Source organism: Pseudophryne corroboree (assembly GCF_028390025.1).
Source record: "Pseudophryne corroboree isolate aPseCor3 chromosome 3 unlocalized genomic scaffold, aPseCor3.hap2 SUPER_3_unloc_84, whole genome shotgun sequence".
NCBI classification, from domain to species: Eukaryota; Metazoa; Chordata; class Amphibia; order Anura; family Myobatrachidae; genus Pseudophryne; species Pseudophryne corroboree.
Window position 1 is genome coordinate 153,978 of NW_026967579.1, and position 12,245 is coordinate 166,222.

Below are 12,245 nucleotides of genomic sequence, written 5' to 3' on the forward strand. Positions count from 1 at the left end.
AGTACAGCGGACAGCGCCTCCCTTTTTACACATTACGGCGGACAGAGTCCCCTTTTTACACATTACGGCGGACAGCGCTCCCCTTTTTACACATTACGGCGGACAGCGCCCCCCTTTTTACACATTACGGCGGACAGCGCTCCCCTTTTTACACATTACGGCGGACAGCGCTCCCCTTTTTACACATTATGGCGGACAGCTCCCCCCTTTTTACACATTACGGCGGACAGCGCTCCCCTTTTTACACATTACGGCGGACAGCGCCTCCCTTTTTACACATTATGGCGGACAGAGTCCCCTTTTTACACATTACGGCGGACAGCGCCCCCCTTTTTACACATTACGGCGGACAGCGCCCCCCTTTTTACACATTACGGCGGACTGCGTCCACTTTTTACACAGTACAGCGGACAGCGCCTCCCTTTTTACACATTACGGCGGACAGAGTCCCCTTTTTACACATTACGGCGGACAGCGCTCCCCTTTTTACACATTACGGCGGACAGCGCCCCCCTTTTTACACATTACGGCGGACAGCGCTCCCCTTTTTACACATTACGGCGGACAGCGCTCCCCTTTTTACACATTATGGCGGACAGCTCCCCCCTTTTTACACATTACGGCAGACAGCATCCACTTTTTAAATACACACACACACACACACACACACACACACACACACACACACACACACACACACACACACACACACACTTTCTCTTTCACACTCTTTACACTCTTACCACAATCTTGCTGGCCAGATCTTCCACTGTCTGCTAGCCTGGTCCGTGTAGCTCCGCCCCTTGGTCCGAGTAGCTCCGCCCCTTGGTCCGTGTAGCTCCGCCCTCTTGGTCCGTGTAGCTCCGCCCCCTTTCGTCGGACAGAAAACACTCCTCTCCCTGTCACAGGGGACAGAGGAGAAGGAGTCGTGATGCCGGCGCTGCTGCGGCTGCCAGTCAGTGTGACAGGGCAGGCGTAGCAGCAGCAGCAGCAGCAGGGGGGACAGGACGGCGCTTCAGCTGGGATGCAGAGCAGTGAAGGCGCCTCTCCTGCCCGGCGCCTACCTGCACTGCATCCCTTGCTGATCGGCTAGCGCCGGGCCTGCCCAGCATCCACTACGGACTCCGAGAAATAGAATTATCGGTAAGTAAATTCTTATTTTTACCTGGGGGTACAGTGTATATGTGCAATGTGTCTCCACCCAAGCTATCTAGAGCCCAATACTCTTATCGCTTAAGAAATACCCTACCCCTGTAGTGGTCGCCTATGACATTAGTATGTGATGTAAGCATATAGGACTATGCACATTTACCTATCGTACCTTTCCTTTGTGATTTCAGGCTCTTCCACAGATACGGAGACAGTTCCACCGGTAAGTATACTAGTTTTATATGTAAGAAGTTATAGGCCACCTTATACAGTTATATCATATAATACTCAAACCATGAACCGTTCTACTAATATATCCCGCCTATACAAAATAATATACCCCACCTGTACATAATATACTCCACCTATACATAATAATATACCCCACCTATACATAATAATATACCCCTCCTATACATAATAATATACCCCACCTATACATAATAATATACCCCACCTATACATAATAATATACCCCACCGATACATAATAATATACCCCACCGATACATAATAATATACCCCACCTATACATAATAATATACCCCACCTATACATAATATACCCCACCTATACATAATAATATACCCCACCTATACATAATAATATACTCCACCTATACATAATAATATACCCCACCTATACATAATAATATACCCCACCTATACATAATAATATACCCCACCTACACATAATAATATACCCCACCTACACATAATAATATACCCCACCTATACATAATAATATACCCCACCTATACATAATAATATACCCCACCGATACATAATAATATACCCCACCTATACATAATAATATACCCCACCTATACATAATAATATACCCCACCGATACATAATAATATACCCCACCTATACATAATAATATACTCCACCTATACATAATAATATACCCTACCTATACATAATAATATACCCCACCTATACATAATAATATATCCACCTATACATAATTATATACCCCACCTATACATAATAATATACCCCACCTATACATAATAATATACCCCACCTATACATAATAATATACCCCACCTGTACATAATAATATACCCCACCTGTACATAATAATATATCCCACCTATACATAATAATATACCCCACCTACACATAATAATATACCCCACCTACACATAATAATATACCCCACCTATACATAATAATATACCCCACCTATACATAATAATATACCCCTCCTATACATAATAATATACCCCTCCTATACATAATAATATACCCCTCCTATACATAATAATATACCCCACCTATACATAATAATATACCCCACCTATACACAATAATATACCCCACCTATACATAATAATATACCCCACCTATACATAAGGTAATACATGCAATACAGAACATACGACTCCATAAGAAAGTTGTGGGGCTGTGTTTGATAAACCACCCGGGTTCTCTTACTATAATCGTGCACGGTTGAGGCCCTTTCGTGTCTGTGTATAAGAAGTACTCTGGGTTATATGGGTCTCCACTTGGAGCAATTGTCCTCACGATTGTTGAGCAATCCCTACTTCACGGCAATGAATAGCATGGTTTCCATGGAAGATCTAATTGTAGCGCTCCTAGACAACCTGAAACAGGAAGGTAGTACGTGGAGCTCTCCACCCTGGAATCCCTGACACCCGTGGTCTACTCGTTACATATAGTGGGGTGATGATCTGTGTTACCTGTCCCAGTATAAGCATAGCCCCACTGTAGATCCGTGGGGGTGGCTCCAGAACATACAGAAGTCCTGGTTATTGGCACCTGTCTCTGATAGGTGGGGGGTGCTTAGTCTCCCCAGTGTACCATTTCCAAGTTTAGGTGACCCTGCGCCCTCTCCGAGCTGCTTTCATCATTATACACCACCGCACTCTTTATGACTGGTACCCGGCTGGTCATTATCTAATGGATATGGAGTCTCTAGAGGTGCTATTTATACTCCTCAGATCCACCGATGCTGCTGGTCCCTGTGCTACTGTGCTGGGGGCTGGTACTTTAATAGTTAAAGGATGATAGGGGAGTATGCAGATTAGCAGTATTTATATGGGGACTTACAATGATAGTGTGCCCGGTCTGGACCTCCCCCCGACTCCGCCTCCACCAACAACCGGGCTCTTCCTGTCTTCCTGCGGGTTGGATGGGATGAGGGGCACAGCTCTGCCTCGGGGGGAGGGGGGGGGACTGTCTGCTACTGCTGAACTCCTGGTAGCTGCTGCCCGAACTGCGATCTCCTTCCATGTACTAGCCTGCCCCGCCAGCGCTCCGCCTCCCAGCACTCTCCGTGACAACCAGGCACCGGGACGTCCCTGCTCGGCTTCCACCAGGGGAAATTAACACACTGCTTGTCACCCGCAGCGGGAGACATCCAATTCCTTTCCCCCACAGGGGCTCTCTCACTCGCAGGGAACCGCCTTCCTGTAAGCTCCCTTGTCTCAGCCGCCAGCCTTTTTCTCTCCCCTTAGTCAGCCCACTAACAAAACTGCCGCTACACGCGCCCAGCCACCTCTCTCAGCACACGGGACCTCTGGAAGCTTCTCCACGATCTCCCCCGCGCACTGCACGCTTACCAGAGTCCCCTCACCTTCAGCAGGCACAGAATAATAACATGCATAAACACACTATACATTATTGGATCACTAGAAACATCCAAGTTATCATCACATATATGGTATACATCAGTTGGCAGCATCTCTATTACCTTATAGAGCTACACATTCATTAATTGATTTGCCCCGTCATAGTGTCCCAAGGCCTTCAGATCACTAGGGTACTACAGTAATAGTACAGGGACATGACTGGGGAGGTGAGGGGATCTGGGAGCGTCACAGTGATATCACTTATATCTATAGTAATAATACAGGGACATGACTGGGGAGGAGAGGGGATCTGGGAGCGTCACAATAACGTCACTTATATCTATAGTAATAATACAGGGACATGACTGGGGTCTGAGGAGACTTGGGAGTACAGTAGCACTGGGGATGTGTCTGGGTGAGGACTGGAGAGGTGACTGCTGGGAATGGGACATTATACAATAACACCGTTTGATGTGTCTGGGTGAGGACTGGAGAGGTGACTGCTGGGAATGGGGCATTATACAGCAACAGCAGGGGATGTGTCTGGGTGATGACTGGAGAGGTGATTGCTGGGAATGGTACATTATACAGTAACACCAGGGGATGTGTCTGGGTGATGAGTGGAGTGGTGACTGCTGGGAATGGTACATTATACAGTAACACCAGGGGATGTGTCTGGGTGATGACTGGAGAGGTGACTGCCGGGAATGGGGCATTATACAGTAACACCGGGGGATGTCTCTGGGTGATGACTGGAGAGGTGACTGCTGGGAATGGGACATTATACAGTAACACCAGGGGATGTGTCTGGGTGATGACTGGAGAGGTGACTGCTGGGAATGGGGCATTATACAGTAACACCAGGGGACGTGTCTGGGTGATGACTGGAGAGGTGACTGCTGGGAATGGGACATTATACAGTAACACCAGGGGATGTGTCTGGGTGATGACTGGAGAGGTGACTGCTGGGAATAGAGCATTATACAGTAACACCAGGGGATGTGTCTGGGTGATGACTGGAGAGGTGACTGCTGGAAAAGGGACATTATACAGTAACACCAGGGGATGTGTCCGGGTGATGACTGCTGGGAATGGGACATTATACAGTAACACCAGGGGATGTGTCCTGGTGATGACTGGAGAGGTGACTGCTGGGAATGGGACATTATACAGTAACACCAGGGGACGTGTCTGGGTGATGACTGGAGAGGTGACTGCTGGGAATGGGACATTATACAGTAACACCAGGGGATGTGTCTGGGTGATGACTGGAGAGGTGACTGCTGGGAATGGAGCATTATACAGTAACACCGGGGGACGTGTCTGGGTGATGACTGGAGAGGTGACTGCTGGGAATGGGACATTATACAGTAACACCAGGGGATGTGTCTGGGTGACGACTGAAGAGGTGACTGCTGGGAATGGAGCATTATACAGTAACACCGGGGGACGTGTCTGGGTGATGACTGGAGAGGTGACTGCTGGGAATGGGACATTATACAGTAACACCAGGGGATGTGTCTGGGTGACGACTGAAGAGGTGACTGCTGGGAATGGGGCATTATACAGTAACACCAGGGGATGTGTCTGGGTGATGACTGGAGAGGTGACTGCTGGGAATGGGACATTATACAGTAACACCAGGGGATGTGTCCGGGTGATGACTGGAGAGGTGACTGCTGGGAATGGGACATTATACAGTAACACCAGGGGCTGTGTCTGGGTGATGACTGTATCACTGTGTGTGTCTGGTGTCTATAAGGTATCAGGATGTCACTGTCTATGTCTCCATGCAGGAGGGGGAGTATATAGAGGAACACAGGGGTCTGTACAAGGACGTGATGATGGAGAATCACCGGCCCCTCACATCACTGGGTAAGAGGAGACTGTCATGTATTGTACAGGGGAGAGCAGGTATGGGGGCCCCCTATATACACACATCATCTGATAATCACATACATACACTGTACTCAGTCACTGTGTGTCTCCTACAGATGGACCCAGTAACAGAGATACCCCAGAGAGATGTCCCCGTCCTCTGTATTCCCAGGATTGTACAGAGGAGAATCACAGGACCCAACAGGAGGATCAGGTAGGTGGGATTTAGGGTATCATCCAATACACCAAAGTGACTGTCACTATATGATGTTTAGAGAAGCTGTGTGTCTTATAGTACACTGATATTATACTGTTTCACCTCAATTTAATCAAACAGTATGCAAATGCCATTGTATTTTTTGGGTTATTTAGGTAGAACGTCTTTCTCGTATAAAGGCAGAAGATATAAGGAGAGAAGAAGAGACGTATGTGACTGATATAAAGGCAGAAGATATAGATGGAGAAGAAGAGACGTATGTGACTGTTATAAAGGTAGAAGATATAGAGGGAGAAGAAGAGCTGTGTGTGACTGATATGAAGGCAGAAGATATAGAGGGAGAAGAAGAGACGTATGTGACTGATATAAAGGCAGAAGATATAGAGGGAGAAGAAGAGAAGTATGTGACTGATATGAAGGCAGAAGATATACAGAGGGAAGAAGAGAAGTATGTGACTGATATAAAGGCAGAAGATATAGAGGAAGAAGAAGAGACGTATGTGACTGATATGAAGGCAGAAGATATGGAGGGAGAAGAAGAGACGTATGTGACTGATATAAAGGCAGAAGATATAGATGGAGAAGAAGAGATGTATGTGAGGGGTGATCAGCAGTGTAAGGAGGAGGAGATCCCTACAGATATCAGCACAGGTGAGTAATAAACACTTATTACAGAAGTCACATATTCTCATTGCTCAGTCACTACAGCAATCTCTTATCCTACACCCTCCTCTGCCATCAGCCCTGTTCTCAGTTGGGTGTTTATAGCACAAGGCTATCCATGACAAACATCAGATGAAGAGAGTTATTACACACATCACTATACTGTTATTAAAAGTAACAAGCAGAAGTTTATTTTTAGGGATCATATATAAGTAGTAGTGTGTTTTTTGTGGAGCGTCTAATTTGTATGGGATCTAAATTTCTCAGTTTAGCAACCTTTTATTAAATAACCTTCATTTTGTTAGATGATGCAGGTATTAAATAACTCCTTGTATATAGTAGACCTATTTGGCCATTTGTGGTCAGGTTTACTATATCTTTACATTTAGCGTGGTGTAAAGGACAGAGTGTGATTCCTGATTAGTTAAAAAAACAAATACCAAATACAGAGCAACATCACCAAACAGGTAATTTCAACTTTAAACTTGTCATTTATTTTGTACTGTCTGGACATGGCTACTACTAACAGATGCACAGACATAATTCTTAAAGCTATGTGTGCAAATGCTAGGAGCTTAGGAGACAAAATTCCAGAGCTAATTGTGATAATGACCAGGGATTACCTGGATATTGTGGCAATTACAGAGTCATGGTGCAATGAGAATCATGACTGGGACATAGCTATAGCAGGATACAATTTATTTAGGAAGGATAGAATGGTCAGTATAGGAGGAAGGGTAACCATGTATGTGGGGAAAAAGCATAAATGCTACTTCAATTAATACAAAACATTGAAGACAAATCTGCGGCCCTTTGGGTCACCACAGAAACCGGGGAGAAGGACATTATTCGCATTGGGGTGATCTCTAGACCACCTGGCCAGGGGCAGGATTTGGACAGGAATCTATTGTTGGACATCACTAAAATGGCTTTAAAGGGAGAAGTCATAATCATGAGAGACTTTTAGTTTAACTGATGCAAATTGGGTGGGGGTATTTTGCAAGTTCAGCTACAAGTGGCAAATTTCTATATTCCTTACAGGGAGCATCTCTCAATAAACAGCAGATATTTCCCTTCTGCATAGAAGAGCGGTTGGGAAAGAAAGAAGTAAACCTCCTTTCTCTTTCATCCACTAGGGGACACTGGAGTCTTATACAGTAGGGGTGTGAAGCTTGCAACCGGAGGTGTGTCACAATCTAAAAATTAGTATTGTCTGCACAGCCGGCTCCTCCCCCTTCACATCCCTCAGTTTGAAAAATTGTGCCAAGGAGGTACAAGCACAAGAAGGGAGCTCCTCCTCCATTTCAGTACTGAGACTAAGTTAACCTAATGTAAAGGGGGATGAAAGTCTTAAGAATAGAGAGACAATGATCCCTACTAAAGGGGATCTGCATCTCTCCTCAGTAAATCCGGAGCGCAGAGTCAGCAGTGAGTACTGGTTGTAAAGGGGCCCTAGTTACAGTTACACTTATGGTAACCATAGCTTCTTCATGGATCCTGGAGGCAGTTTGACAGACTTCCTCCCGTGGACCGCACACAATGCTGCTACCTTCTGGCTCTAAGCCCTGGGACTCAGCAGCGCAGCTTCCCCGCTGCCCCCTCCTTCCGCTGCCGCTGTAACAGAACAAACGGTCTAAAACACTCACTGGCCGGCTATACACTCCCGCTTCATGTCAGCTCCCCCGCCCGCCCCTCCTTCCTCTACAGACAGAGGGCTGAGGGAGACGCAGCGTGGATGTCAGCGGCAGCGTATACCGCCGCCTCTTAAACACACAGCGGGCGCTTGAAAAGAGCATCCCCTCCCGCCGCCCGCTGAAACGACATATCTCTCATGGTGTTAGGGTCTCCTGTCCTGTGCTGCCACGTCGTCATGGCAACCGGGAGACAAGTGCTAGCGGAGTAACCTGAGCGCAGCTGATACTCCGGTTCGGGTCTTTTGCTGTGCAGTTGTTACAGGCTCTGTGCACGGCAGGGGATCCGGTGCTGGTTTTTGTGCTCACAGTCTGTGAGGTCTGAGTGGGGCGTGGACAGCACCTGCTTTATAAGGCCTCTTCTCAGGTTAAGCAGATGCTGCTGAATCTTTGTTGGTTAGTCAGTTTCTGAAAGTTAGCCAGTACTGTGTAGCTTTGTATTTGTTGTTGCTTACTGCAAATAGGCCTGGGGATTTGGTACTACACTCTGCCAACCCAGACCTAGCAGTAAGACTGGAGTCAGTGGTTTAGCTTGCTGGGGTTTTTTACTACTCTGTGAACTTAGCAAGTTTGCGGCTGTATTCTAAGACTTGCCTGCATAAATCCTGTCTCACTGTGCAAGGTGTCAGGTGTCAGCTTAGTGGCAGTAAGCTGAACCTGTGCACTGCAAGTGAGAATTAGGATTGTGGAGACTCTCCTTGTGTCTATCATTCCATCTCTGACCAAGGAGTTTACTGCCACACCCGTTGGTAACCCTTTAGGGTTTTGCTGTTGCCCTTAGCAACAGCATTTCGGGTTCTCTACGTATTAAAACACAACATCTTGCTTTTCCCATCTGAGCATTACTAATACTAGGGAGACACCCAGTTCCTTAGCCTCTGGGCTTCTCTGTTCACTTTGTGTGTATTTTGTTACCCTATCACCTTCTGTGTACGTAATGTCATATTTCCCAGTCTGTCTGTGAGTTCATTTGTTTTGCATACCTATCTGTTCAGACACCAGTACATTCCTGCAGGCACTGGAGTGCATAACAGTTCTGACACCTGTACATTCCTGCAGGCACTGGTGTGCATAACATATTCAGCAGCCTAGTACTCCTGTTGAAATTTTGTGGGAATATGGAGCATACCCCTCAAAATACGTTGCAACAGGTGGTCGATCAGGTGCAGGTCCTGACTCGACAATTTAATGATTTGTCCATTAAAATGCACATCTCCCAGGCCGCTGGCGGAGCTCCCGCAGCAGCAGCACCTTCAGGGGTTAAGGAGCCGAAAGTAAATCTCCCGGATCGTTTTTCTGGAGATCGCTCGCAGTTCTTTTGTTTCAAGGAGAGCTTCAAGCTATACTTCCGGCTTAGGCCTCAGTCTTCTGGGTCGGAGATTCAGCGGGTGGGCATAGTGATTTCCTTGCTACAAGGAGACCCACAGGTCTGGGCATATGGGTTGCAGCCTGACTGTCCGTCGCTTAAAAGTGTTGATGCTTTTTTTACGGCACTGGGCATGTTGTATGATGACCCTGACAAGACGGCCTCAGCCGAGGCTCAGATTTCGATCCTTAAGCAAGGGCGAAGGCCAGTTGAAGTTTACTGTACGGAGTTTCGGAGGTTGGCCCATGATACCCAGTGGAATGACCCAGCCCTGAGACACCAGTACCGAAGAGGTCTTTCTAACCAGATAAAGGACCAACTGGTACAATATCCCTTGCCTGATAGCTTGGATCAGCTCATGCAGTTATCCATCCGGGTGGATAGACGGCTGAGAGACCGTAGGCTTGAAAGGGAGACTGAGGTTTCCTTCTTTTCCAAGGGAACCTCAGACTCTGAGGAATTTTCCGAGGAGCCTATGCAGATTGGGGCTACCCGCCTCTCCTCGCGTGAGAAGACGCGGAGGAGACAGCAGGGGTTGTGTTTGTACTGTGGGAATAAAGGTCATGTGGTAGTATCATGCCTAGAAAAGCCGGAAAACTTCAGGGCCTGAGGGTGATTGGAAATATCCTGTCATGCCAGAAGTCAGAATTTCCCAAGAAGAATTTTATCATTCCGCTGACCTTGAAGATCCTCGGTCAAACTGTCAAGACTGAGGCCTTTGTGGACAGTGGGGCCAACGGGGTTTTTATGGATCGCCAATTCGCCCTGAAACACTCTGTTCCCTTAGTACCCTTGGCATCGGAAATTGAGATTTGTGGGTTAAACGGGGAACCATTATCCCAAGGTAAAATTACCTCTTGCACTAGCCAGATTTCTTTGTTTATTGGAGCCACACACTCTGAAAAATTGTCCTTTTATGTGACTGTCTGTACTTTTGCCCCATTGGTGTTGGGGTTACCCTGGTTAAGGGCCCACAATCCTCAATTTGACTGGGTCTCTGGGGAGATTCTTAGTTGGGGTACTGATTGTTTCAGGAGTTGCTTGAGCCTTCCAGTCAGGCTCTCGCAGCTAAGTTTGCCAGGATTGCCAGGGTGTTATGCAGATTTTGTGGACGTGTTCTCCAAAAAAGTTGCAGAGGTACTACCTCCCCATCGCCCCTATGACTGTGCCATTGATTTTGCCAAATGCTAAGCTTCCCAAAAGCAGGTTGTACTCCCTGTCACGTCCTGAGACTCAGGCTATGGCAGAGTACATTCAGGAGAACTTGGCTAAGGGATTTATCAGACCTTCACAGTCTCCAGTTGGGTCGGGGTTCTTCTTTGTGGGTAAAAAGGACGGTTCGTTGCGACCCTGCATCGACTTCAGGGAATTGAACCATATCACGATTAAAAACTCATACCCATTGCCTCTCATTTCGGTCTTGTTTGACCAGCTTCGTACTGCCGCCATTTTTTCCAAGATTGACCTACGCGGTGCGTACAATCTAATCCGAATAAGAGAGGGGGATGAATGGAAGACTGCCTTTAATACCCACTCAGGGCATTATGAATATTTGGTGATGCCTTTTGAGCTCTGTAATGCCCCAGCAGTCTTCCAGGATTTCATGAATGATGTGCTCAGGGAATATTTGGATAGATTCTTAGTTGTATACTTAGATGACATCCTAATCTTCTCCCATTCCCTGGAGGAACATCGGAAGCATGTACGCTTAGTCCTCCAGAAACTCAGAGACCACCGGCTTGGGGCGAAGCTGGAGAAGTGCGAATTTGAAGTTCAGCAAATCGCATTTCTAGGATATATTATCTCCCCAGAAGGTTTCCAAATGGAGGGTTCCAAGGTACAGGCAGTCCTGGATTGGGAGCAGCCCACTAGTTTGAAGGCGCTTCAGCGTTTCCTGGGTTTTGCGAATTTTTATAGACGATTTATCGCTGGATTTTCGTCTATAGTGGCGCCCTTGGTGGCACTCACTAAGAAAGGGGCGGATGTTGCTCACTGGTCTTGTGAGACTAAAGCGGGTTTTGCCCGTCTCAAAAGGGCATTTGTATCGGCCAAGGTGCTGCGACACCCAGATCCAGAGCGTCCTTTTGTGGTGGAGGTGGATGCCTCTGAGATGGGTATTGGGGCAGTGCTTTCTCAGATGGGAGTGTCTGATAATCGCCTTCATCCCTGTGCTTACTTTTCCCGTAAATTTCCGCCTGCCGAGATGAATTATGACGTGGGTAACCGGGAATTGCTGGCTATTAAGGATGCACTCGAGGAGTGGAGACACTGGCTTGAGGGGGCTAAGTTTGTGGTCTCAATTCTCACCGACCATAAGAATCTGGCATATTTAGAGTCAGCGAAGCGTCTCAATGCCAGGCAGGCACGATGGGCTTTGTTTTTTGCTCGCTTTAATTTTTTGATAGCATATCGCCCTGGGTCAAAAAACATCAAGGCTGATGCGCTCTCGCAGAGTTTTGCTCCAATCCAGGAGACCACCGAGGAGCCGTTGCCCATTGTGTCCCCATCATGTATTAAAGTGGGCATTACCCAGGACCTCTTATCATTAGTCCTTAGAGCACAGGAGCAGGCTCCTCCAGACCTTCCGGTAGGTCTTTTGTTTGTGCCTCCTAGGTTAAGACAGTGAGTGTTCCTGGAATTCCATGCCAAGAAGTCGGCAGGTCACCCGGGTATTGCCAGAACT

The 12,245-nt window shown here is 47.1% G+C and overlaps 2 protein-coding genes across 2 annotated transcripts in view; one reads left to right on the plus strand and one right to left on the minus strand.

Moving 5' to 3' along the window:
- LOC134984828 (zinc finger protein 585A-like) overlaps nucleotides 1-12,245 on the minus strand; it is a 187,679-nt gene that overhangs the window by 45,216 nt on the left and 130,218 nt on the right. The gene's annotated exons all lie outside the window — the stretch shown is intronic.
- LOC134984827 (oocyte zinc finger protein XlCOF22-like) overlaps nucleotides 5,747-12,245 on the plus strand; it is a 34,357-nt gene continuing 27,858 nt past the window's right edge. Inside the window, exons 1-2 of the mRNA XM_063950302.1 lie at nucleotides 5,747-5,839; nucleotides 5,998-6,493. Coding sequence (XP_063806372.1) covers nucleotides 6,160-6,493 — 334 coding nt within the window. The 5' untranslated portion in view covers nucleotides 5,747-5,839; nucleotides 5,998-6,159. The remainder of the gene's footprint in view (nucleotides 5,840-5,997; nucleotides 6,494-12,245) is intronic.